Source organism: Elephas maximus, chromosome 1 (genome assembly GCF_024166365.1).
Source record: "Elephas maximus indicus isolate mEleMax1 chromosome 1, mEleMax1 primary haplotype, whole genome shotgun sequence".
NCBI lineage: Eukaryota > Metazoa > Chordata > Mammalia > Proboscidea > Elephantidae > Elephas > Elephas maximus.
Genome location: NC_064819.1, coordinates 114,458,434 through 114,486,398, shown reverse-complemented (window position 1 = coordinate 114,486,398; position 27,965 = coordinate 114,458,434). Strand labels below are relative to the sequence as shown.

At 38.5% G+C, this 27,965-nt stretch overlaps 1 protein-coding gene across 1 annotated transcript; it reads right to left on the bottom strand.

Annotated features, from left to right (window-relative positions):
* Positions 1 to 50: 50 nt before the first annotated feature.
* GLYATL3 (glycine-N-acyltransferase like 3) lies at positions 51 to 26,138 on the bottom strand. Its single transcript, XM_049893934.1, has 7 exons — positions 24,399 to 26,138; positions 22,404 to 22,519; positions 18,234 to 18,338; positions 15,681 to 15,788; positions 14,783 to 14,909; positions 4,121 to 4,247; positions 51 to 1,081 (listed from the first exon to the last, which is right to left on the bottom strand). Exons 2-7 carry the CDS (start codon positions 22,473 to 22,475, stop codon positions 655 to 657), a joined length of 966 nt encoding a protein of 321 aa, XP_049749891.1. The 5' UTR covers positions 22,476 to 22,519; positions 24,399 to 26,138; the 3' UTR covers positions 51 to 654.
* Positions 26,139 to 27,965: the final 1,827 nt, after the last annotated feature.

The following is a 27,965-nucleotide window of genomic DNA, read 5'->3' as shown; positions in this document are numbered from 1 at the left end:
AATCAGAAACTCTGGAGGTGGAGCCCAGCAATCTGTTATAATCTCCCCTTCAACTGATTTTCACACACACTGAAATGTGGGAGCCATTGCTTTCAAGCATTCATGGGGAAGAATTATAGGCTAGAGTTAAAGGCAGGAGGAGAGAGCCAGTAAATTAAAGGGAATAAAAGTAGGGTACTCTACAGAGAACTTCAGAGGTGGTGAGAACAGAAGTTGGGAGATACAGCAGCAGGGTACCTGGCCATTTTGACAGCAGGGAACTGGTCTGAATATGTAAATACAGAGCAGAGGTCCAAGCAGCCACAAGGAAGCCGTAGCCACAAGCTCCTGTTCAAATCATTTGCTCTCATGCAGTTTTTCTGCTACTGTGCTGAAACCCCCTGGCTTTCAAACCTTATTTCCTGCAGTGGATCCCAAAGGAAGACAATCATTCTCTATACTCAGACATGGCTACTCCTGACCCTTACAGTTATTTAGCACAGAAACTTGAGGCTCAAAGAAGGAAGGCTTCTCAGAGCTGATCCAACATGTCTTCTACAGCCCCTTTTCAACAACCCTAGATTCCCGATTCCAATTTTAATTCTCCCCACACTGGCAGCTAAAGTGTGGGTATGTGTTCAGGGAAAGTAAGACAATTCCTAGAGTTTTTCTGGGCTAGAGGTGAGCTTGACCAGAGAAAGTTGCAGGGGTAAGAATAAGCCTATAAAATCGACAAGGCAAAAATTCAGCATGGACACTCTTCAGGAGGCTTATGGATGCAGTGTTGTCATCCAGGACATTGCCCTGAGAAGGGAATCCCCGGCTTTGCAGCTTTCTGGCCAGTGTGAGGGCCACCAGTTGGCTATAACCTTTCCTGCGATGCTCTGGCAGGGTGTAGCCATGGCACATGGTGGCAAACTGGTCTGTGATAGACCAGGAGACCGGGCTTCCCCTCTCATCACGGACACACACACTGGGGAAGCAAGAGATGAGGCTGGTGATGTACCGGAGACACTGTTCATTGCCGCCCCGTGACCAAGTCCGGTTGAGTAGATCAGCATCAGCGACACTCAAGTAGGTTAGTCGTGGGGAAGACCCCATTCTAGAAGAAAATATCATATAAGAAATGTGAGCTTGGAATTATGTGATGTGAACAACTGCTTCTCTTTCCACACTGATTCAAACTGAAATGTCATCCGAGAAGTCAGCACCTAGCAAATACCATCTTCTGGAGTCCTGGTGGTATAGTGGTTAAGAGCTCGGCTGCAAAACAAAAAGGTTGGAGGCAGTTTGAATTCACCAGCCGCTCCTTGTAAACCCTATGGGGCATTTTACTCTGTCCCTATAGGGTCGCTATGAGTTGGAATTGACTCAATGGCAATTGATGGTGGGTGGTGACTATTAAGAGACTGGTAATGTGACTCTTACTATGATCTTCTTAATCAAGCAACCTTGTGTTTTCATTTTATTAGTGGTTGCTCGGCCTTGGTTCGCATTTCAGGCATACTGTGGGCTCTGGCAGTGGTTAGTCATCTAACCACTAAGTAGGGGTAAAATAAATAAATAAAGTCAATAACTGGCTAGGATTCATAATTCAGTTTTTGAAACTGAACTTTAAAACCAGGGCAAATAAGCCTCAGGCAGAACTGTCACTGCAAATAAAAACAAGTGTTTTAGGAATAATCATGTTCCAGGCTATGACCTTGTATCTGAAGGGCAGGTATGGAAAATAAAGAATACATATACTTGGGTAATGACCTAAAGACAAATTGTCTTTCTATGCAAACAAGATCAATTCAAGTTGAAACCTGATTTTTAAAAGGTCTGACCGGGGGACTGAGGAAAATTTTGAAAGACATCTCAGAGACATGATCAGTAAACAGATTGTGGGAAACTCCAGGGGACTAAAAAATCTGGTTTCTTCAACAAATAATAACACAAGAAATAAAAACCCTATAGGTCAAAAGACACTTGAGAGACATATTACCAACTGCAGTGCATGGGCCTTATATAGACCCTGATTCAAAACAAACTATTCCAAAAAATTATATGACAGTTGCAGAAATGTGAATACTAACTTGTTATTTTAGTGTTAATGTTTTTTAAGGAGTGACACTAGTTTTCTTGTTGTTTTTAAAAACTCTTATCTTTTAGAGACAAAAAAAAAAAAAAAACACGCTAAAATATGTAAGGATAATGCCTGGAATTTCCTTCAGAATAATCTGGGGGTTGGAAGGAGTAGATAGAGGCCTGTATGAAACAAGATTAAAAAAAAAAAAAAAGATTAGCCGTGTGTTAATGGAAGATTTGTTTTACTATTCTCTCAACTTTATGTATGTTTGAAATTTTTCATAATTAAAAATAAAGTCCAGTTGCATTACTATGATCTAAAGGATCTACCGTTCTTGAGGTTTTGTCTTGTTTTGCTCATCAATTCCTTCAATACCCCCTGTTATGGACTGAATTGTGTGTCCCAAAATATGTGTTGTAAATTCTAACCTCTATCAAAACACACCAAGCTGTTTGCTGTGGCCAGTCGTTAAAATCCCATTTTTGAATGGGTTGTCTTTGTTATGTTAATGAGACAGGATTAGTATAGGGCATGTCTTGAGTCAATGTCTCACAAAACACAAAAAGAGCAATAAAGCCAGCAGAGATGGGGAAAGATGGGTGCCAAGCCACTTGGAGATCTTCAAGGAACCAGGAAACAGAAGCCGAACAGACAAGGACCTTCCCCGAGAGCTGACAGAGAGACACAGAGACTTCCCCTTGAGCCAGTGCTCTGAATTTGGATTTTTAACCTCCTAAACTATGGGAAACAAATTTCTGTTTGTTAAAGCCATCTGCTTGTGGTATTTGTGTTTTTGCAACACTAGATAACCAAGAACCCCCTAGAAGTGAAGAAAATGTTTACTGAGGTGAGTCCTTTCAATTATCTTGTTTGATTCTCACAAAAACCATGTAAGGTAGGTATTATAATTTAATCTTTAAGAAGAAATTAAGGCTGAGAAAGGCTAAGCTACAGTGAAGGTAACTAGTAAAAAGGCAGGGACTCCAAAGTAAGAAAAGGAGAATGTAGGTATAAAATAGCAAATGTTCAAAGGCTTGGATTCAGGAATTAGACTTCTGGGGATTACTTCCTGGCTCTACATTTTACTCTTGTATGTTATTTCAACTCTGTTGAAAAAGAGAATAATAGTCATATTTTATAGAGTTGTGGTAAGGATTAAACAGATTATATAGCTAAAACATTTCATGACTTGGATGTAAGAGCTCAACATAAGTCAGTTCTGTATCCCCACTCCAGAAACAATGAAAGCAGTAAAAATAACCTTGGGCTCAGATGATAGAGACAATTTAGAAGCATGTGGGGAGGAGAATGGTGAGAAATGATTTTTTTTCTGTGTATTGAGAAACAGGGTTTTAATTCTCCTGGAATCCAGATTTTTGGAGTCCACGAAGGTAGGGTGACCCACCCAGGCCATTGCCCTCAGATGTTCTTTTGAATCTTGTGCCTTGAGGAAACTGGTTCTAAAAGTCACCTTTAAGCCAAGCAGTGGTCTAGATAAATTAGTAAAGACCACTTAGCCTTAGGCATTGGGCTCTTTTGAAGAAGTATCTATGTACAGTCAGACCTATGTTCTCAGTTTGGAGAAACAGAAACTCCAAGATCATACTAGAAGCTGTGTTTTAGAGTAAGTTGTTATTATATAAATACACTGTTCTGGCACCATTTCCAAGGCAATGTCGATAAAATGGAGTATAAGAATCTTTGGGAATTCTTTCCTTCCGGAACACTTTTGACTGCCTAGTTGAAATAGTACCCTGATTTTCAAATTGTACATTAAACAAACATCAGTCTCTATTATTGGCTTAATATGATTTTTGTTTTAACAGTATAATATGAAAATACAGTGCTCCTTTGTAACTATGGACAAATGTATTGATTTCATTTCCCAGAAAAAGTAGTCAAGCACAAGGGAAAGGAAAAGAGTACACAGTAAACACACACACTAATAATTTAGTTTCAATGGCCCAACTCTAAGATGCCTAAATATTCCTTAATGATACTAAGAATTCCAGTTACTCTACTTCTATAACAGTAATACCTGCCCCAAATGCAGAAAATTGGTTTACATACAGGGAACTGATGTCTGGCACAGTTGAAATAGGAGAAAAACGAACCGCCTTGAAGGAAGTTAGCTTTACATCCAACTGCTTTGAGTTGGCAACAGCTTTGGAAGCATCGTATAAGTCACTCTGCAGCCCTGTATACAGGAAGACATAATGAAAAGCGTGGGCATTTTAACTGAAAGAATAAAAAAAGGACATTTGCTGCACTGTTTTTTTTTTTCATGCTCAATGATAATTTTATTTTCAGTGAAATTTTGACACTAGCAAGAGTTCTGATGCAGAAGGTTTTGGGATAACCATAAAAATTTTTTTTTTTTTTTTTATAGAAGAGTTGAATTACATGGGTCAAAAAAAAATGCAAGATGGGCTTCTGTTTGCCTTCTGTAAGTTTACATTAATATACTTCCTTGAAAGTCGCTTTGCTGGAAACGATGCAACTTTCTAGTTATTGCAACTGGTTCAGAACTTTTTATCTTCTCACAATTTACAGAAATCACATATTCTATAAAACAAAGCAAAAAGATAGTTTAATAACATCAATTTTCTGTTCCTTTCAATCATATTTGTCTTTTCCTCTTTTTTTTAAATAATTTTTATTGTGCTTTAAGTGAAAGTTACAAATCAAGTCAGTCTGTCACATATAAGCTTATATACACCTTACTCCATACTCCCACTTACTCTCCCCCGAATGAGTCAGCCCGCTCCCTTCTTCCAGTCTCTCCTTTCATGACCGTTTTGCCAGTTTCTAACCCCCTCTACCCTCCCATCTCCCCTCCAGACAGGAGATGCCAATACAGTCTCAGGTGTCCACCTGATACAAGTAGCTCACTCTTCATCAGCATCTCTCTCCAACCCATTGTCCAGTCCCTTCCATGTCTGATGAGTAGTCTTCGGGAATGGTTCCTGTCCTGGGCCAACAGAAGGTTTGGGGACCATGACCGCCAGGATTCTTCTAGTCTCAGTCAGACCATTAAGTCTGGCCTTTTTATGAGAATTTGGGGTCTGTATCCCACTGTTCTCCTGCTCCCTCAGGGGTTCTCTGTTGTGCTCCCCGTCAGGGCAGTCATTGGTTGTGGCCGGGCACCATCTAGTTCTCCTGGTCTCAGGATGATGTAAGTCTCTAGTTCATGTGGCCCTGTACTATTTTTATACTAAAAAAAAAAAAAAAAACAAAAAACCATTGCCATCAAGTTGATTCTAACTTTAGTGACCCTATAAGACAGAGTAGAACTGCCCCACAGAGTTTCCAAGGAGTGCCTGGTAGATTCAAACTGCTGACCTTTTGGTTAGCAGTTGTAGCTTTTAACCATCATGCCACCAAGTATCATCAATACCACCAGTTTGACACTGCCACCGTATATTATTCTAGCCATTATATATACATATTTGTTGCTGTTGTTAGGTGCCATTGAGTCAATTACAACTCATAGCGACCCCATGTGACAGTAGAACTGCACCATTGGGTTTTCTTGGATGTGATCTTTACAGAACAAATTGCCAGATATTTCTCCCATGGAGCCACTGGGTGGGCTTGATCGGCCAACCTTTTGGTTAGTAGCTGAGTGCTTAACTGTTTGTATATACTGGTTATTTTGTGTCTGATTTTCAAATTTTATGTGGAATTTTTGAATTCCCATCATGCTGCTAACTGTGGTCATATAGTGTGGTGTTCCATGGAAATTTCTGGTGGGACTAGCTCATGGAAATTTGGAATTTACTATAGGAATTTTGATTTTTTTTGAACCTCAGACTGATTTTAAGCTCCTGAAAGTGTGGGGCAATGTTTTATAACAGTAGAAGTCTGTAATATACCATACAACTAAAAGTATAAAAGATCTCAGACTTGTTTGACATGGTACTCCAACTTTAAAGACTCTTCCAGCCCAAATGTCATATGCCCATCGGAGAAATGAAATTCAATGTTGGTGAGATTTATCCTGAATTTAAACTCACCTAGATCCCATTCACTTATTACAGCTATAATATGTTAGTTATAAATCTTTCCTGTTTTGTATAAAGCACTGTGCAGGGCACCTGCTTCACTGTGGAACACAAGAATGGTATAGGCTTTGTTCTTATGGGGTTAGTTGTAAGGAAGGTTAACACCCTTGTTCTGCATCTCCAAAATTTCATCTGCTCTATCTTTTCCAGTTTGTGCTCTGATAATTGAATGCCTTAGACACTGAGTTTCCCACTTCGTTCATATCTAATGTCATGTTTCCTCTCCATGGTTTAAGTCACTTCTCTAAATTGGCCCTGAGACTTTCTCTTGAAAAATACATGAATGGGAAGCCATGCTGAACACAGTCTGATATCTGAGCCTTAGCTCCTGCCTCAAGGAATTAGGCCCCCAAAAATGATAACAGGTCTTCGATAAGCATTGGTTAAGTAACTGATGAAAAGTTAATGCTATTAAAATTATAGATGTGGCTAGAATCCTATATTATGAACTTGAATTGCATCTAAGAAGTGAAAAAAGACTATCTTTGAGGAAAGAATCAACACCAACCAAAAGGATGGATGGTAGTGCAAAAAGAATTTCTTTCTCCTAACTGTGATCCTGGAAAACAGCAATGGTTAAAGAAGTCCCCTCACCTTTTGTGTTCCAGAAAATGGCTGACTGTAAAGAACATCCTTCTCCATATGACTTAAATAAGACTCATAGATATCTCCTTGTTTACCTATGCTAATGCTGACACAGGCCTTCCAAATTCCCATTCTTTGCCTCATAAATGATTAGCTGAAATGTTTGTCCTCACTGATCAATTCGAACAAAATACTTGCTAACCAAACTTTGGTTAAGCTTCTTTCTTTTCCCTAGGGTCCTTGAACTTTGGCCCACCCTCAGCCTGAACCAGGTTACGGTATCTCATTAAGAGCCCCTTCTGAAAATAGGCTGTCCTCCGTACAAAACATTTTCTGATCTACTATCTAATCACATCCCCCTTTTATCCCACTTCTTCACTCCTGATTCTGTCTAGCTTTGTTTACTCTTGTGTTAATATGCAAAAAACCCTTTATGCTTAACTGATGAGACACGTGCTGATCTTACGGTCAGTGTTCTCCCTATTGCAATAGTCCTCCTTTCTCCGTTGTAATAATCCCTTATCCCCCCTCTAGATAATCCTTTTGAATAAAAGTCTCTCTTTACTAAGTCGGATTTGTTTTTTATTCAACACCACGTCCAACCACCACAGTGATTATACAACTGACAAATTCAGACATCACCAGGCAATCAAACCCAGAGATTTTGCTTTCCTAAAAAGGAACAGAGACAGCTTGGCTTTAAAACATCTGTCCCATTTCTCCTCCTCCAAAGCTCATCCCTGAGAGATTATCTAGACTTTGTGCTGAACTGGGTTTGCTGCTTGGCAATAAAACTTTCACTCAGCTCTCTGTCTTTAGTCTCTAGTAGTCATTCTATTATTTTCTTTTATCAGTTCTGAAGATCCTATCAAGACCACCTAAGTTAATCACTTACTGCAAGAGATAGATCACCAATACTTGAACACTGGTTTTTACTTTTTTCTTTTTCTTTTTTTACCATGGTGACTAAACCTACTTTGGCTCTTGATAAATTTGTTCTGCTCTGTCTCATGCGCTTCTGTTTATTCTGGTTCACAGCCATGTGGCCTCTCTGTGTGTAGATATGGAGAGGGAATTTGGTTCCTTCCTTCAGTGGTACAAGGAGAGGAAAATTGTTCTATTCTGTTAGTCCATCTGTGTCTTATCTAAGATATTCCAAAGAAGATTCCTGCTTTGGGCCATACCCCTCTTAACAACACAGGTTCAGGGACTACTGTGTAACCAGAAAACGAGGTCGGTCTTTACTGTATGGAAATAGCAGCACCCAATTTATAAGGGTATCCACTGGCTGTTGAAGGATTTCCTTTTTTGTTTGTTATGAGGCCTTTCAATTCAAAGAATCATTCTTCATCACTCATTAGGGCTCTTGGACATTATATATCTGTTCATTGTAATCCGAGTTCATGTACATATATAATAAAATGGCATAATTATACCAAAGGTTGTTTAGAATTACAATGACCACTTTTGGGAATTATTGAAACAAGATCCTATACTTCCATAGCACTTTAGAACTAAAAGAAGGCAAAACCCGAACTGCAATAGTCTCCCTCTTTTGACTGATACACCAAAGCATCTAAATTCCTCAGTAATACAGAATTAACTCCATTGAAGACTTTCCTTGCAGGACCTAAAAAAAAAAAAGGCATGCCATTGTTCTTATTCTAGCCTTTCCTAACAGCCCCTCCAGTTTCTCTACCTCTTCCTCTTCCTGTCTTCCTGCCTCTAGGGCTCAATTTCTACCCTAACTTACAGAATCCCAGGGTTCCAACTTTTCAGATGAGGAGACCTTGCATTTCTCTCAACTTCCTTATCTTCCTGGGGTTACCAAACTCCTTTTCCCTTTAGATTTGATAACTCTATCTCCTCCTTGTTACTGAGCACACAGAGTAAGGGACAGACTATCCCACAATTCCCTTTAAGGACTTATCTCATCCCTCAGGGAAAGATCATGCTGTTTTAAAACTGTGGGTCTCAAGAAAAACTTCATATTACAGAAAAAGACTTCCTCAAGTCCACTGGGGATGGGAAAATATTTATTGAGGAGTTTAGAAAATCTTTTTTCTTATTGTTACGTGCTGTGAAGTTGATTCTGACTCATAGTGACATACAGGACAAAGTAGAATTGTCCCATAGGGTTTCCTAGGCTGTAATCTTTACAGAAGCAGATCATCAGATCTTTTCCTCCTCAGAGCTGATGTGTGGTTTCGAACTGCTGACTTTTCAGTTAGCTGCTGAGTGCTTAACCATTGTGCCACCAGCACTCCTTTAGAAAATCTTTACACCTTCATATTTCAGGGCTGCCAGAACTTCACCAACTTGCACAACTATTAGTTGCCCTATCAGGTTAAGGGTGGTTCTAAAGGGCCAAATCAAAATACAGATCAGATAAGACAAAATTAATGAGGTTTAGAGAATGCTAGAGAAATAGGGAAAAATTTGCTTTAGACCATTACAGAAGCCTTCTCTACCAAAATCCAAAATTGTAAAGTGATTCAGAAATCAGTGGCAGAAATTAGAAAGTCACTAGACATTTTAGGCAATATTTTGGTACAGACGCAGTGGAATCCTAGGGCACAGCCTTTCAGCCTCCTTGCTTACAGGCTGACCTCAGAAAAAAAAAAGCTTCCTGAGGCAAATTTGAGTGGATTAGCAAGTAGCCAGTCAACAGAAATTATCAGAGGTGACAGAATATTGCCAGAGAACCCAAAAAGAAAAATCTGAAGAAAAAAGTCACAACAAGATGTTCTTTTAAATCAAACACCTTACTCAGGGACTAACATTTCCTCCCATGACTAATGAGGAAAAGAACAATCCTAGGGAGCATGTGGAATGAATGTAGAGTTCTAACACTAAATTATAACCTTCCTGCAAAGGCTAAAATTGGAACCCTATGAGCCATTGTAGAGATCTGACAATGACATTTCTCGGAGAATCTCAGTAGCACTCCATTATATACATTGCTATGACCAGATAATCAAAATAAAGTTAATGTTCAAGGACGGGCCTACAAATTAATAGTGGCTAGATTTTTTTTTAGAGAGGTTACTGTTTGCTGTGCAATGGATCGCTTTTATATGGCCTTTCTCACCATGGTTGACTGGGTAGGACTATGCAAATAAGGTAATTGTGGACCACCAAGGGGATAGGCCAGTTTTGCCATCACATTAGGCTTAAAATGAGCCATCCCAGAGGTGGGAAGAGAGGATCTTACAATCATCAAGAAAGAAGAGCCAGGAGTGGATCTCGCCCTTTGGACCCAGGATCCCTACACGGAGAAGCTCCTAGAACTAGGAGACAGAGAGAAAGAGCTGTGACACAGAAGAAGGCAACAGATGACAGCAGAGAAATGGCAGCAGCAGAGGCAGGAGGCTAGCAGAAGGTGTGGTGGGCCTCACCGCCCACTAAGTGAGAAAGTGAGTGCTTTCAGGCAGGAGGCTTGTTGGTGGAGTGGAGTGCCTCTGTACACTTGATGGAGCTAGGTTTGCTGATCCACAGAGCTAGGGCTGAGTGCCTTCGGGCCAAGGTTTACTGGTGGAGTGGGGTGCCTCTGGGCACTTATCAGCAGAGCTAAAAGAGCTTTGTAACACTTTCCTGAGCAGGGCAGAGGCTAGGCTGAGAGGCTGAGGGCCAGAGACAGACCTGCCTGTGGGCATGGCTGAGAAGATGCTGCCTGATCAAAGAACTGTATCCTGAGCACTCCTGAACCTGAATTATAATTGTTACTTCCCTAACAAACCCCATAACTGTTAGTATGGCCTGTGAGTTCTGAGTGGCCATTGCAAAGAATTATTTAATCTGGCAGTGAAGTAGAGAGTGTCATGGGAGGGATAGATGGTATTAGAATTGGTAAAGATGGTGAAGAGAGGAGGTATATCTGACCTCTGCCTCACAGCAATCAGCTTTGGGCTGTTGATCTGGATTCTCCTTCCCCCATATGAAGTTAGAGGAGGTCAGATGCCACTGCCATGCCATTTTTTTTTTTTTTAACCTTAAATTCCACCGCTTTATCATAACCTGTTCCTCAGAATTATAATAAAATAATGGAGGTTGGAGGTTTAATTGTTATCCTTTATGCCTATTCCCAAGAAAGGTGACCCAACCGAATGTGGAAATTATAGAACAATATCATTAACATTACACGCAAGCAAAATTTTGCTGAAGATCATTCAAAAATGGCTGCAGCAGTATTATCGACAGGGAACTGCCAGAAATTCAGGCTGGTTTCAGAAGAGGACGTGGAACCAGGGATATCATTGCTGATGTCAGATGGACCCTGGCTGAAAGCAGGGAATATCAAAAAGATGTTACCTGTGTTTTATTGACTATGGAAAGGCATTTGACTGTGTGGGTCATAACAAATTATGGATAACATTGTGAAGAATGGGAATTCCAGAACACTTAATTGTGCTCATGAGAAACCTTTACATAGATCAAGAGGTAGTTGTTTGGACAGAACAAGGGGATACTGATTGGTTTAAAGTCAGGAAAGGTGTGCGTCAGGTTGTATCCTTTCACCATACCTATTCAATCTGTATGCTGAGCAAATAATCCAAGAAGCTGGACTATATGAAGAAGAATGGGGCATCGGGATTAGAAGAAGACTCATTAACAACCTTCGTTATGCAGATGACACAACCTTGCTTGCTGAAAGTGCAGAGGACTTGAAGCACTTACTGATGAAGAACAAAGGCCACAGCCTTCAGTATGGATTACACCTCAACATAAAGAAAACAAAAATCCTCACAACTAGACCAATGAGCAACATCATGATAAACGGAGAAAAGATTAAAGTTGTCAAGGATTTCATTTTACTTGGATCCACAATCAACAGACATGGAAGCAGCAGTCAAGAAATCAAATGATGCATTGCATTGGGTAAATCTGCTGTGAAGGACCTTTTTAAAGTGTTGAAAAACAGGGATGTCACCTTGAAGACCAAGATGTGCCTGACCTAACGCATGGTATTTTCACTTGCATCATATGCATATGAAAGCTGGACAATGAATAAGGAAGACCGAAGAAGAATTGACGCCTTTGAGTTGTGCTGTTGGTGAATAATATTAAATATACCACAGACTGCCAAAAGAACTAACAAATCTTTCTTAGAAGAAGTACAACCAGAATGCTCCTTAGAAGCAAGGATGGCAAGACTGCATCTTACATAATTTGGACATGTTGTCAGGAGGGATCAGTCCCTGGAGAAGGACATCATGCCTGGCAAAGTACAGGGTCAGCGGAAAAAAGGAAGACCCTCAATGAGGTGGATTGACACAGTGGCTGCAACAATGAGCTCAAGCATAACAATGATTTTAAGGATGGTGCAGAACTGGGCAGTGTTTCACTCTGTTGTGCATAGGTTGCTATGAGTCTTCCGACTTGACGGCACCTAACAACAACAACAACAACAATTGTTGTCCAATGAACCTATAATCTGGCTAGTCTCACCACCTTCACCAATTTCAATCAGTCCATTAACAGAACACATTATCTTACTGCCGCAGCTGATTTAATAGGTTGGAATGGCTCTGTAAATGGCATTGCTAAATTAAATGTTCTTCATGGAACTAAATTACAAACTATATTATAGAAACCCTTAATGCCTCAGTTCCTATGCATTTGCTGACCTTTCCTGAACCAATGTTGGATGATATACCCTTTGCAATTTGGGCTAAAGACCCTACTGATAAACACGTTCTACATGCAATGTGATCCTTACTGCGGCAAGGCAACATTTAACATTCTTCGGTTAGTCCCCTTACCACTTAGAAAATTCTTGTACTGTCGCCTCGTATATCAGTTTCCAGTGTTGTTCAAATCTCAGTTCTGCAACTTTACTCTTTCTTCCAGTTGAAGAACAACAACGTTACTATTTGGTAGTAATTCAGGAGTTAAGGATGCCTGGGTTCGCTCTTACAGCTACTCCTTTAGCTAACTCTGATTTAATATTGAGGTAAAAAAAAAAAAAAAAAAAGACAAAGGCATTTCCTTTGCAGAATATGCTGTTTCTCTGAACACCCAACCCTGACCAGGTCCACTGCCTAATGTTCGGTCTATTCAGTAACCCAACTAGTAGCTCTGACCTGAGCCTGTACTGTGGCCAAAAAAAAAAAAAAAAAAGAATAAGCATTTATATGGGCAGTAAATTTGCTTTTGGAGTTGTTCATGATTTGAGGATGTTACAGAAATAGACAGGGTTTGCGGCTCTAAGAATAATATGACCTCTGATTAAGAATAATGAAGAAAAATACTAGAAGCTATTCAAAATCACAGATACTATCATAGAAGCCCATAGTTGAGAGATCACATCAGAAGCCAAAGACTGCTGATTTACATGCTAAGTTAGTAGTCTTTATCACTCTAGCTATAGTTACTGCTGTTAGTTTCTCTGGAGTTAGCTCCAACTCATGGTGCTCTCATGTAAAACAGAACAAAACATTGTTCAGTCCTGTACCATCTTCACAATTGTTGGTTTGCTCAAGTCTATTGCTGTGAACACTGTGTATTTTGAGTGCCAACCAACCTACGGGATTCATCTTCCAGCACTATACCAGACAATATTCTGTTCTGATCCATAGGTTTTTCTTTGGCTAATTTTTAGAAGTAGATTTCCAGGCCTTTCTTCCTAGTTTCTCTTAAGTTTGGAAGCTCTGCTGAAACCTGTCCACCATGGGTGACACTGCTGAAATACCAGTGGTATAGCATCTTCCATCATAGCAGTACATAAGCCACTATAGTACGACAAAACTGACAGTTTGGTGGCCAGTTATATTAAAAAAAAAAAAACCCATTGCTGACTAGTTGATTCCACAGGCCAGACTAGAACTTCCCTATAGGGTTTCCAAGGAGTGGCTGGTGGATTTGAACTGCTAATCTTTTGGTTAGCAGCCATAGCTATTAAGCACTATGCCACCAGTGCTCTGCCAATTATATTAAAAATTAGGTGATACTAATTGTCATCTGTCCCTACAGGAAGACCTACGTTAGTTTCCACACTAAAGTAATCCTAGTGAGAAAATTTATCAAAATTGGCTAAGGGAGAAATAAAAACATGTCTCTTTTCTAATCAGCATAACTAGGATAAATCTGCAAAGATGTGAAATGGTTTTGAACATCCTCTACAAGGTCCTTTTGAGCATTTATGAATGGATTTTATACCTCCACCCAAAATTTCATTTACAAATATGCATTAGTTATTCTTTATAAATTTTCTGGGTGGATAGCAGCTTTTCCTTGTTAGAAGGCTTCACTTGTCTGTGGCTGAAAAAAATTACTAGACTTTGTATTTTAACATAGGGAATCCTTCTCTTCTTGTCAGATTATCAAGAAATTCATTTCCCTGCAACACTAATAAAGACCTCTAAGATCCTTCCCTTAAAACAGCTATTTCAATGCCTGCATCATCCCCTAAAATTAGGAAAAATAAGAAGAGTAAGTAGTACACTGAAGCCAGAAGAGTCCAAACTACCACAAGCTCTTAATTTACCTCTGTTCTGGCCTAAACTTTTACCACTAGCATCAATGGCCATGCAATTATCTCCTCAGAGTTCCCACAGACAGTTTTCTTGTAAAATCATTTCAAGATAACTTATGCAGGTCTGTTGATTTCCTCTTTCCAGAATCATCACCTTCAAAAAGAAGATTAAGTCTTACCTATCAGCTCAAACCTGAATCGTACTTATTTAAAAGGCTGTGATGGGAAAGGATTAATATAGCAATAAGGAAAAATATGTTGTGGTGCTCACTAATATCCAAACTATAGTAACAGTGGAAAGAATGTGTCGCTTAAAAGCAGCCCCATTTCAATAGCCTTCCCCTACCCCAAAGGCCAATCCTCATTAGGAGTAATAAGTGTCCTTACAAAACTATAATACGGAAATTATAAATATATAAAACATATGTATATACGTGTGTGTATGTGTTTATACATATATGTATGCATGTGTGTATATATATTGCATATATATGTGTGTGTATATATATATATATAGTGATACATAAGGTCAGTCTGTCTGATACATATGATAAAAAGGTGGGGAAAAAATGACTGCATAGTGTATCAGTGTCTTGCACTTGACCTTACCTTGTATTTGAAAAACCTGGTCCCAGTTGATAACATCTCGTTCTTTCAATAGCTGTTGGTAAGCCCTGACATCTTTGTAGAACACAGCATAGGCATTAGTATAATGGTCCAGGTTATCTGTCTCAGCCTAGGACAGAGGGCATAAGTGTAAAAACCTGAAACATACCCTCTGGATAGCCCAAATCTTAAACAGATTAGATACCATTAGCAGGGCATGTCTAGACAATTTTCCATCACCAAAATTAACCATCTATAAAACAATGGTTAAGTGGGAATGTGGCTAATATGCTGCAGTGAAGGGAAGAAAAGAAATTTGGGGACTCTCAATTGACTCATTCTTTTGGGAAGATATTCCATTCACATTAGGGAGGATTTAAGGCATTTATTTCACCTTTTTCTGGGATTGTCTTAGCAAGGAATATTCTATTATTAGTTGACTATTTTACACATAATTCACAAGTTTATAAAAATAAAAAGGGTATAGTTCAATAGATCCACCTAGGAGAACCAAGCTGAACTCTCAGAACTTTCCTTATGCAGTCAGGGGAACACATCTTTGATCACTTGAGGTTCTCTTTGTTCTCAGAGTTGGAATGGGGTGGGTGATGTCTTCAATCTTCTCCCATATTTATCTACATGACCAAAGTCATGGATAAGCTAACCTATAAAAATCCATTCTTCTAGCTATTATGAAGCAGTAAGGAAATACTTCATTGAAAATGCTTAGACTAACAGGGCTTTCCATATGTCTGACAATCCAAAGCTAGTCAAGTTAGGAATAGTGACATATGTACCTTGTTAACCTATGTATACGCTAGCATGGTTAACACCCCTTTTACCTAATCTTTTCTTCTCAGTTGATGTCAACTCTTTATTTTTTTGCCTTGTAAAACTGTACCTCTTTCTGCCGTCGGGTGATGACAGCTTTGAAGTCTGGCCATGAATCCAACACTAGTTCCTTTTGAAAAGGATTTCCACGATTTATGTTCATCACTGCTCCATAAACCTGAGCCAGAGAACCCAGAGAAACAACAAATTATGCTAGTAGTTGTTTCACTTATGTTATTACTCTCTTTACTTCTTGTCCTACTATACAATCATGCCCATGAGAGGGGAAATTATACACACATATACACAGCACACACACTTCTCTGTTATTTCATCAGCACACAAGAAACTGGCACTAAGTCTATAAAAATCCTATGAAAACACTTCCCAAAATTTTTTTTTTTTTTTAATAGTACAACAGTGAGAGGTACCAAATTGATAGACTTAATGTATTGGTGCTTGACATATAGGTAAGCAATGAATACTGAATGAATCAGAATCTGATGTATGGATTTGGGGCTCAAGCATCTTTAAAAAGTTCCACAGATAATTTTGATGCTCAGCGGCTTTTGAAGTTCATTGTACTATCTGATAATAACCCATGAAATACAACTACACCTTCAACATTGAGTTACAGTTAATCATTTGAAGGTGAAACAATACCAGAATAATATTAAAATTCTCTTCTGTGACCTTTCACATTTTTTTCCATGATGAAGAAAAAAATTTATTTGTCCTACAGTTTTCATATATGATATATATGTTTATAGAGGTTGGAGAAAGTTGTGGTAGAAATGAGGAGAGCTCATTAGGCCAATGTTCATCTGAAAACAACCCAAATGTCCATAAACAGCAGAATAGAGGATTAAATTGTAGAATATTCATACTATGGACTGCGAAACAGCAATGAAAATGAATAAATTACTGCTATACAGAGAATAAGGAGCCTTGGTGGCACAATGGTTAAAGTGTTGGGCTGCTAAACCAAAATTGTCAGTGGGTGGAACCAATGAGCCACTCCTTGGGAGAAAAGATCTGGTGATCTGCTCCCATAAAGATTACAGCCTCAGAAACCCTCTGGGGCAGGAAACTCTGTCCTATAGGGTCACTAACCCAGTGCCGTTGAGTCGAAGGAGTTAGAAAAACTCGAGGGCATACCACAACACACAGAGCATGGGGTAGTGTGGATGAATCTCACAAACATAATGTCCAGCAAAAGGAACTAGATACGAAAGGATACTTATTGTTTGATTCAATTCATATTTCATTCAAAAACAGGCAAAACTAAGTTGTGACTTTAGAAGTCAAGATAGTGGTTACCTTTGGGGAGGAGGAAGAGGTAGTGATTTTGGAAGGGAGCTTGGGGAGAAGGGAAGCATCTGAAGTAATGTATTTCTCAACCGGAATGGATGTTACACAGGTATGTGCTTTGTGAAAATTCATTGAGTGGCATAATTATTTTGTGTGCATTTGCCAGTATATATTATGCCTTAATAAAAAAAAAAATTACATTATCTCCTTTATCACTATCTTAATCTTTTTTTAGTCACATGATTCCAAATTATTACTCAGATTTTTCCCATCACATAAAATTTAAGCACAATTAATACGTCAAGATGACTGGATTTAATCAGCACAGTACCATACACTAGAGGGCTTTCTTCAGATCGCTTTTGTTCAAATTCTAGCGTACTCAAGGATTTCCCAGGGAGGTTGTTAAAAATGCAAGTCCCTGGTCTCTGTTATCAGAAATTCTGATTCATTATGTCTCTCTTGGGTGATTTGCACCCCACTCACAAAAGGAAACCTTGGTGGCATAGTGGGCGAGTGCTTCAGCTGCTAACCAAAAAGTTTGGCAATTTGAATCCACCAGCCACTCCTTGGAAACTCTATGGGGCAGTTCTACTCTGTCCTATAGGGTTGCTATGCATTGGAATTGACTCCATGACAACGGGTTTTCACATTTGAAAGCCACTGTCCTAGGACTGTCTCTTTGTTCAAGAAATTCAGCCCTCAAAGACATTGTGCTCTTTATTTCCCCAAGTGCTTGTCATAGTTCTAATCTTACATTTATTTGTGGTTAATTAACGTTACCTTCCATAGTTTTTTTTTTTCCATAGTAGCCCCTTAGTTAATAGCAGGCCCTCTGGGACTTTAAGAAGACCTTGACAGATAGAAGCTTGGTAGGCAACAAAGCCGTTGGGGCCGGGGGGCGGGGGGGGGGGGAGGTGGAACTTTCAAATAAAGATCTTAAAATAAGCTGAAAAAAAATTTAGAACCCCTAAATTTCAGTTATATCGTTTACCTTGGCTATGTTCTTATCAGCAATGTCACCCAACCATACCCTTCTAAAAAATTTTAGAACTCAAACTTACTGTAGAAGTAATCTAGCCCAGCATTACCTAAATTTCTCTAAGAATCATCTATAGTAACGCTCAGAAATATAATTCCCTAGGGGCCATCCATAATCCACTAAATCATTTTGCAGTGGGAAGGACCTGGGGTGCTGCATGCTTAACAAGTGCTCCCAGAAAGTCTTGTCATCAGAAAAAATTAGGAAAGTCATACGTTTGATATTATCTCACAGGTTAATAAAATAAAATACAACTGAAGTTTATAGTACCTTGAGTGATTCAGGAAAGTGATTCTTCAACATTTTCTCCAGTATCAGTAATTTGGTGGAACAATTTAACACCAACATCTTTTCCAGGGCTCTTGCAATTCCACACTTAATAATAAATGTGAAAGTATACATTTAATTTTTGTCTGTAAACATTTTAATCTACCTAGGAATATCCTTATGATCTGTTTTCAGTGGGTCTAATTCTTACTCATCTGTGAGTCAGAATTGACTTGATTGCAGTGGGTGTGATTTGGTTTAATTCTGATTACCATTGCTCTCTCTGAATAGGGGAAAAGGAAGGAAGATAGGGAGGCACTGGGATGGGTAAATCAGATAACACACAGAAAAGAAGTGCCAATGACTGCATCCTGGAGAGATGTATTTACACTGAGTTGTCTTCCTATTATGTTCACTGAACCCTAAACTCTTCCTTCAGAGCACTTATATCAGCTGTAATTTTACGTTTATTTGTACTTTCTTTAATTCAAGTCTGTCTTCTCAAGTGGCCTATGAAGTACATAAAAGTAGGGATCATATCTGCTTTGTGCTACACAGTATCCTGGCATCTGCCACAGGACCTGGCACATAGGGGTACTCTAATTTGTTGAATGGATGATCTGAAGTTTAGGATAGGAATCATGGGGTTTAAGTAAGGAAACTTCTTTTTCACAGTGTGCAGCAAAGACTAAAGAAAGACTTGAGTGGGTCAGGTGGTTATAAGGAACAACTTGGAGAAATGCAGACTGAAGATAAAGAATCAGGTGTGGACAAAGGCTGAGACTCATTTAGACTGGAAAACATTAAGAAAAAGGGGATACATTTCAGTTATAATATATGCCACTTCACCTATTCTCATGCAATTACATTTTCTAGATTTTGGGGTCCACTTCTGCTTGTTTCCAAGAAAATTTCTTCTATCGACATTCCAATTAGGTCTTAATTAAAAAAAATTTTTTTTTTTTCTATATTCAATGTAGTGAAGCTGATTCACGTACTCTTAGCAGTCAGGCACTAGGATGACAAAGATAATTCAGCTCGGTATGAGAACCTGGTGCTTCAGAGATTGAGGCAGAGAGCTGGGATCATTCCGTTACAGCACATTGCCTAGACAGAAGCAGTTACTTGATTTCTCTGTGTGGCATCCTTGTGTGGTTACGAGATACTCAGGGTTTGAGTGTGGCCTACCTAAAATCCACTGTGAGATTCTATCATATAGCTTACATGAGTCTAGACAATTACCTGAACTTGTAGGAAAAAAGAAAAGAAAAATTTCTTATGAACAAGCCCTACGGGCTCCAGTTCACTGCGTGTTTTTGAACCGAGGTGTTTGTGTTCTATACAGGAGTCAGAAGGGCCAGGGCAGCACTAGAAAAGCCAAGAGGTTTCTGGACCCTAGTGTTCAGTTTGGGCCAATGTTAGAAACTTCAAAGAGATCAAGTTTCTAGATTTCAGGACGAGAAAAGAAGTGTAGCCATCATCTCTTCACCCTTGAATCTGCTTGACTTTTCACTCACTCACATCATCTCTAAATAAAGTTTTAGTTTATTAGTATTTGAAGCCGTCCATCATCTGGTATCAGTCTATCTTTCTAAGCTACTATATTTTTACACAAATAATGTGCACCTTCTATGTTTGTTTGCTAACCTCGCCCACCTGGCCTCCCTTGAGGTATTTTCATAAGTGCTGCTACACAAACATTTTTTTACATGCTGCTGTTAAAATAAAATAAAAAAAAAATTAGCATAACATTTTTATAAAATATCTTGTAGGAGGAGGGCCTGGTTGGCAAACAAATGTAGAAGACGTGAATTATTCACGTAAAAATATGTTAATCTTTAGTTGTTCCTCTTCACTTATCCTATGCTCCTCCAATTCTCCCTTTTCTTGACCATGCCCCTCAGATCCTAGTTTCCATTTGTGTTCATGCCATACCTTCCATCTCTTTTTCCAGATTCAACTCCCACCTCATTCTTGACTTGTGGAAATTCTCTCAAACTCAAATATTAATTCCCACAGAACTATCATAAGGCATTTGATCCAAAAAGCCATCTATTTCTCAGCTCAAAACATCTTCCTTGGAGCTTTCTATGAAGTATCTTACTCTATGAGTTAGTTACAGGTTGGAGAGATCAGCCTGCTTTAAAATAAAGCAAGCAACAATCCACCTTTAACATTTGAGAGACAGAGAGAGAGAGATCAAAAGCTTTTTTAGTCATCTGAAGTAAGGAAAAAAAAAAAGGGAGTTTATCAGTTTGTTTCTGTTTTTTGTTTGGTATAGCACATAAATTATTAAGATTCTTGAGTTAGACCTATTCGTTTGTTCTAATTCAATATCTTTTGACAGAAAATGAAATTATTTCAAAGGGTGGTTCATCATGTATCTTTTAATTAGGCTTGATGTCTTTTCTTGCTGTAATATTTGGCAAAGCAGTTAATGCAGATAGGGACTCCACATCTTTGTTGATGATTTGTTATTACCTGGTTTGTTCCCAAAACGACATAAAATGATTCATAAAAATATGTAAAACATATCAAGAAATATTGTTTAAATTAAAAAGTCAGGTAAGGGGGAAATGGAGGTAAGAAAGTAATATACCGTGGTGTTAATATGCAAAACATACAGAGTTTAGTTCTATATAACCAGGAGGTGAGGGCCCACTTTTGACTCCAAGCTTTTTAGGAGCTAACACAGAGAAACAAACGTGATTAGTTACACGATTCAGTTTCTTGGTACAATTATCCTTAAAACCAACCCACTGCTGTCGAGTCAATTCCGACTCATAGCAACCCTATAGGACAGAGTAGAACTGCCTGATAGACTTTCCAAGGAATGCCTGGCAGATTCGAACTGCAAGGCTCTTGGTTAGCAGCCGTAGCACTTAACCACTACGCCACCAGGGTTTCCAGTTATCCTTAAGCTCTTTTTTTTTTTTTTTTACTTTTCGTTTATGTTATCTCCAAATAAAGTCTAGCTCTCCAACTTCATAACAGTCAAACCCCTCCTGGATCTGGCTTTAATCTACCTTTCAGACTAAGCTTCTACAACTCACAAACACATTACTCACGGTGACAAACATTCCTGCCATTAAAATCAAGAGATAGTTCTCCGATGGGTCTATACAAAGAGAGCGTTATTATTAACAAACATTTCAGGAAACACAGTGATGAATTCCACGGAGATCTTTCATTAATTACGAAGTTTTTATTAAATGTCACAAAAAAACAGAAGGCACAAATTTTCATAGATGCAGAAAATATCTTTTTATATATTTTTGAGTTATATCAGAAAGTTATAATGACAGCCATTAGCTCTGAAAGCTACAAGATCAGAATGTCACATTTTCACCACTCAATTATAAAAAAATAGAGTCCCCATAATCAGCGTTCTAGAATTGAAAGGTAAAATTGTGTAACTCCTTTAGCCTTATTGATATTAACAGACTCACTACTTAATCTCATTGCCTTGGAAAATTATACTTATATAACTTTTAGGAGGAACCATGGCGGTACAGTGGTCAAGATCTCAGCTGCTAACCAAAAGGCTGGCAGTTTGAATCCACCAGCCACTCCTTGGAAACACTATGAGGCAGTTCTACTCTGTCCTATAAGGTCGCTGAGTCGGAATGAACTCGATGGCAATGGGTTTTTTTTTTTTTTTTGGTAACTTTTAGGAACTGAAGTTTATTTGGGGGTGCTTGAGTGTCTATCAGTATACAGCAAATACCTAAAATATTTCATTGATTAATATTAATCATACAATGAAAGTATGGCACTCTCCTTGGAGACTTAAATGTTATAAAGAAACTAAAAAATCTCTGCTTTTATGGTGTATTATACCTTTTACAGCACAATTTTTTTTAATAAGTTTTTTTTTTTTAACCACTTGCAATTCAATACTAGTGTTTCCCCAAGAACAGGTTTTCTGTTCAGAGGTTGCTCTCCTATCTGTTTCTCTAGTTGTACTCATATTCCATTGCAAAGAATTTCATACTTTGTGCTTATTTTTCTCATATTTAAGATTTAAAAGTAAAATAAAACAAAAACTTGTAGCCTTAATATAACTTCTCCTCAAAACTTAATTATAATTTATTCTTTCTATATAAGGTTGAATTTTATCTCTCCTGTATTTTTCCCATTTGGTATACATTATTTTAGTGAATATAAACTTACCTGCTGCTGAGAGTTCAATCTGAAACTGAGGTCTTTCAGCCATACGTATACCGGTGCAGCGGCTTTTTCCATGTAATCGATGAGTTTATCCTTCAAGTCTGCTTCCTTAATTAGTCCTTAGTGGGAGGAGAGAGAGAGAAAAGTACTCACACCTGTAGGAAGTGTTTACGTTTTCGGTAAGGTGAAAACCATCTCACATACAGCACGAGTATTTTCACTGTATCTAGTTTCCGTCATACTATCACACTTAATCTTAGGGTGTAAAAACTAATGAATGGATACTAATCTTGATTTAGAGATGGACATTTTCTAGACATAAAACTTATCTATACATCAGGATCTTATGAAAAGGAATAAAATAGGAAATAGGGCACAGGGAAATGGAGCATGAGAAATAATGTAGAGTCACCCCGTATGTATTTTTATTTATTTAGAAGGAAGCGATTTGGCTGCATTAAACTTCCAAGGCTGAGAGGGGTTTTTTTCTAAGGAGGTTACTTGTGGAATTGAGAGTAATTCTGAGAATTTTAATTCTTTTACCCTTTTTTCTAAATGAGAAGTCATTCAAAGATTATTCCCATACCTCAAATGGCTGTAATTCAACCACTGTGTAAGCATTTATTTACATGCGCATCTCAGCACGTAACATACTACCTGAGCCTTGAGATAATGAACAGCACACAAGTCACAAAGGCAGATGGAGAGTGCTTCAGTTTGAATGCGCTCACAAGGGAGGATACTGTTTACCATCTTTTTTTTTTTTTTAAGTGTCTCATAAAATCAAGATCAAATGAAGGGGTAAGCTGGGAGCATTCTTCATTTGAAGATGCTGGGTTTATTAATACAGCAGAAGTTGGTAGCTGAAAGCAGGGCTTCAGAGCAGTTCATTCTGGTTGGAACTCCTGCTGAAAATTTGCATTTCTAACAAGTTCCCAGATGGTGCTAATGTTCCTGGTTGGGGGGCAATTCTGAGAATCACTAGAAGAGCACTGGTTGTCAAAATTTATGGTACATAAGAATCACTTGGGGATCTTGTTAAAATGTAGATTCTGATTCAGTATATCTGGAGTGGAAATGGAAATTCTCAGGAAAGGTTTGAACTGGAACAAACCGATTCAAAGCCCTGGTTGAAAGTGGCTGAAGAAATTGATTAGATGCCAATTATTGGGTGTCAAAATAAGAGGTTTTTTTTTGTGATTCTGGTACATCGATAACTTTTTTAAAGAGATGTTAACGTACATCTGTGGTGGGTGGTTCTAAGGATCCTGTATAAAAATAGTTTTTCTAAATATTAACTGAGGAAACTCATTTAATAGAAATGGGCAGAAGCTGTTCTCTGCAGAACAGACACTTTTCAGATATTAAGTACAATATCAAGGAAAACCTTAAAAAGTTAGGGGTCAGGCTATTTATGAACTCTAAAAGACACAGGCTTAGAGTACATCCTGTTTCCAAGCACATTCCAAACAGACATTTCTATTTTTTCCTCCGAAGTTCCTTGTTCTTATAAGCTCAGAACTAATTAGAACAGTTGGTGTTTGCCTTAAAGAAAAATAATGAAATAGGCAAAGGCATATCATTATCCTAGGAATACTGTATTGAAGATAATTAACTCTTAAATTTAACTCTGAGGTTAAAAGGAAAAAAGAAAAATAAAGGAGGTTGCCAATACACCCAGTTGCCAATATAAGTATGAAAAACTTTCTTCTGTAAAACCAAGTGAACAAATCCATAATACGTATTATCATTAAACCCAGAGAAATAATTGGGTTTTTACTTTTTGTAACAGGATTTACTCACTAGATTCATTAGCCCCCTCTATTTGCAAGTTCTTAAGAAGTTGAAGTTTCAATTATATTTTTCACTTCCTAGTTCTATCACTTTACTATTTGGGTAATCTTAACCAACAAATCTGTCTGGGAGGAAGTACAGCCAGAATGCCCCTTAGGAGTGAGAATGGTTAAGACTTTGTCGTGCATATATTGGACATGTTACCAGTCCCTGGAGAAGGACATCATGCTTGGTAGAGGGTCAGCGAAAAAGAGGAAGATCCTCAACAAGATGGATTGACACAGTGGCTTCAACAATGGGCTCAAGCATAGCAACAATTGTGAGGATGGTGCAGGACCTGGGGCTATTTCCTTCTGTTGCCCGTAGGGTCGCTGTGAGTGGGAAGTGACTCGACAGCACTTAACAAGAGTTACTTAGACTTTCTGTGCCTCAGTTTCTTCACCTGCAGAATGAGGATAATAGTGATTATTATGGGGTTGAATTATTGAGTTATTAGGGTTGTTATTAAGATTAAAGATTGGTATAAATACATGTATAGATGCAGTGGGATTAGAACAATGCCTGGCATATAGGAAACACTCAAGTAATGTCAGCCATTTTTATCACTGATGTTATTATTGTTACATAGCCCTATTGTCCCATTTGAAAACCTACATTATTTCTGAAAACCTCTTCAGAAGTGTAAAAGAGGTGAAATTGGCATGTTTATTTCTATTAGTTAAAAAATAACAATTTCATTTTCTTTGAAGTACTTTATGGTAGTTTCATTGAATTTGGAAAACATCTCTCCTTCATCTTCCTCTTTGTCCAATTTTAACAGCTACAACCAACCTTTGGATATGGTTGCTACAGTAATTTCACAGTCCTGATAACAGCAGAGGCTGCTTTAATGAGGAGTGTAAATACCTAAGCAAAGAGACAGTGGTTCTATGGCAGTTTAGTAGTGAAAAAATACATTCAACAGAAGCAAATGTTAACAAGAAAAGCTAGTCAGAACCCAAAAACGTATCATTCACTTTGGACATGATGAAGTCAACCAGGAAATTTGGATTTGTTTTTTCTTTCCTTCCTTCTCAAAGCTGAGTATTTCTTGAAGAATGAAACATGAGAGGATTTAGAAGACTTATGTTTAGAAACTACGCCATCTTAAGTGATTCAAATATTAATTTTGGCAGGTGCAACTGCATTCATTTTTGGTAAAAAGAGAAAGACAAGAAATTCTATCCAACCAAATAAAGGAAAGCAAATCCCTTAATTTTAGATTCTAGTGCAGGTGTCTCATATTTAAACAAAACCTGTTTATTAAACGTGCCCAACTGAGAGTTGGAGAAAAGGGCTCAGGTAAGAATATTAAATGACTGGCATTATACTCAGGTTCCGCAACCTATGTGTACAGACTACCTCCCCAAAAACCTGTAGCAATTTACCTTCCTCAGTGCATTATTGGGTATCCATTTACCTATATGCTCAGCAACTTTACCTTTTATCCTTTTTCAATCTTTGTCAGTCTGATTGGTGAAAACATTTTCTTTTAATTTGTACTTAAGTCATCATCATAAGGGTGAACATCTTTCAAATGCTTACTGGCCTCTTAAATATCTTCCTTTGAGAACTGCCCACTTCCCTGCTGGTATTCAACCTTTTTGTCATTGATATTTTAGAGCTCTTTATGAATAAGGTGGAAACCCTGGTGGTATGGTGGTTAAGTGCTATGCCTGCTAACCAAAGGGTCAGCAGTTCAAATCCGCCAGGTGCTCCTCGTAAACTCTACGGGGCAGTTCTACTCTGTCTTGTAGGGTCGCTATGAGTCGGAATTGACTTGATGACAATGGGTTTGGTTTTTTTGGTTTTACGAATAAGGGCATTATCCCTTTGTTTTACATATCTACAGGTATTTTTTTCAGTTTGTGTGTTGTCTTTGGCTTGGCTTTTGGATTTTCAAAAATCTTATTAAAACAGTTCAGTTTTATGTAATGATCTATCAATATTGTAAAAATATTTTTGGTTTTACGTTACTTATATGCATAATAGCATCTTTGCTACACTGATGTCAGCTATTTATTCATTTTTTAAATTTTTACATATAACTTTATCTGGAATACATTTTGGCATAAAAAAGTAGGAATATTAAAAAAAAAAAAAATGTCCACCACATGTGGTTAGGCAGTTTCCTCAAAACCATTTATTGAACATTTTTGTATTTTATTTGGAATGTTGTCTTTATCACATGCAACACTTTTACTCTATTATCGTCTATGCCAAAACATGCATGTTTGGTATTTCCAAGTTTCTGGCACCGGCACTTAACTACCCGTGAACAGCTGTACTATAGCTAGCATAGCATGAGCATGTGAGAACAGAGCTGGGTGACGATGCTACACAGAACCGTCATCTCAATCACTGAGACCATGCACAGGTGAATTTTGGTTTGGATCTATAATTAACTCTCAAATTCTCCACAAGGGAAACACGAAAATGCAGCATTTAAAAAAAAAAAACGTTAATGTTTCGGATTGCCTACTACCTGCCAGGAAATACTGTAGACCTCTCAAAATTTGATCACATATTTTTCAAAGCTACGAAAAGGTAGCATGGCTGATTCACTTACAGTGCAGGAGCTATCACTCAGCAACAATGATGAGCCAAAACTCCAGCTGACTTCCAAAAGCCTATTTCAGAATGGATGGTCTGAGAGAAACAACACTGTTTAATGTAGCCTTTTCTCTCTACCCTCTCAAAACTATAAACAATATGAGGTATGTTAAAAAACAAAACCACCATCAACAAAAGAACAATGACGGGGCTCTATAAACGAAAACCCACTGCCCTTCAGTGGATTCTGACTCATAGCAACCCTAAGGACAGGGGAACAGCCCCACAGGATTTCCAAGGCTGCACATCTGTACGGAAGCAGACCGCCACATCCTTCTTCCACAGAGCGGCTGGTGGGTTTGAACCATGGACCTTTTGGCTAACAGTCGAGCACTTTAACCACAGTGCCACCAGGGCTGCTTTGGAGCTCTATAGTCACTCTAAAAAACATGAAACTAAGTTTTTAAATAAAGGGTTTTTAAGTTTTAACACAGTTTGCAGTGTCTATTGCTTTTCCTGGCATGTAGTAGGTAGTCTAACATGTACGCAACGTTTCCTTTAAATGCTATCTTCTAGGTTTCCTTTCCTGAAGACTTTCTCTTCCTCTAAAATTCTTTACCATTATTTTCTAAGAGAATATTGCTTTTTTTAAAATATTTTTTATTGAGCTTTAAGTGAATGTTTACAAATCAAGTCAGTCTGTCACATATTAGCTTATATACACCTTACTCAATTCTCCCACCTATTCTCCCCCTAATGAGTCAGCCCTTCCAGTCTCTCCTTTCGTGACTATTTTGCCAGTTTCTAACCCTCTCTACCCTCCTATCTCCCCTCCAGACAGAAGATGCCAACACAGTCTCAAGTGTCCACCTGATACAAGTAGCTCACTCTTCATCAGTATCTCTCTCCTACCCATTGTCCAGTCCCTTCCATGTCTGATGAGTTGTCTTCAGGAATGGTTCCTGTCCTGGGCCAAGAGAAGGTTTGGGGACCATGACCACCGGGATTCCTCTAGTCTCAGTCAGACCATTAAGTATGGTCTTTTTATGAGAATTTCGGGTCTGCATCCCACTGATCTCCTGCTCCCTCAGGGGTTCTCCGTTGTGCTCCCTGTCAGGGCAGTCATTGGTTGTGGCCGGGCACCATCGAGTTCTTCTGGTCTCAGGATGATGTAAGTCT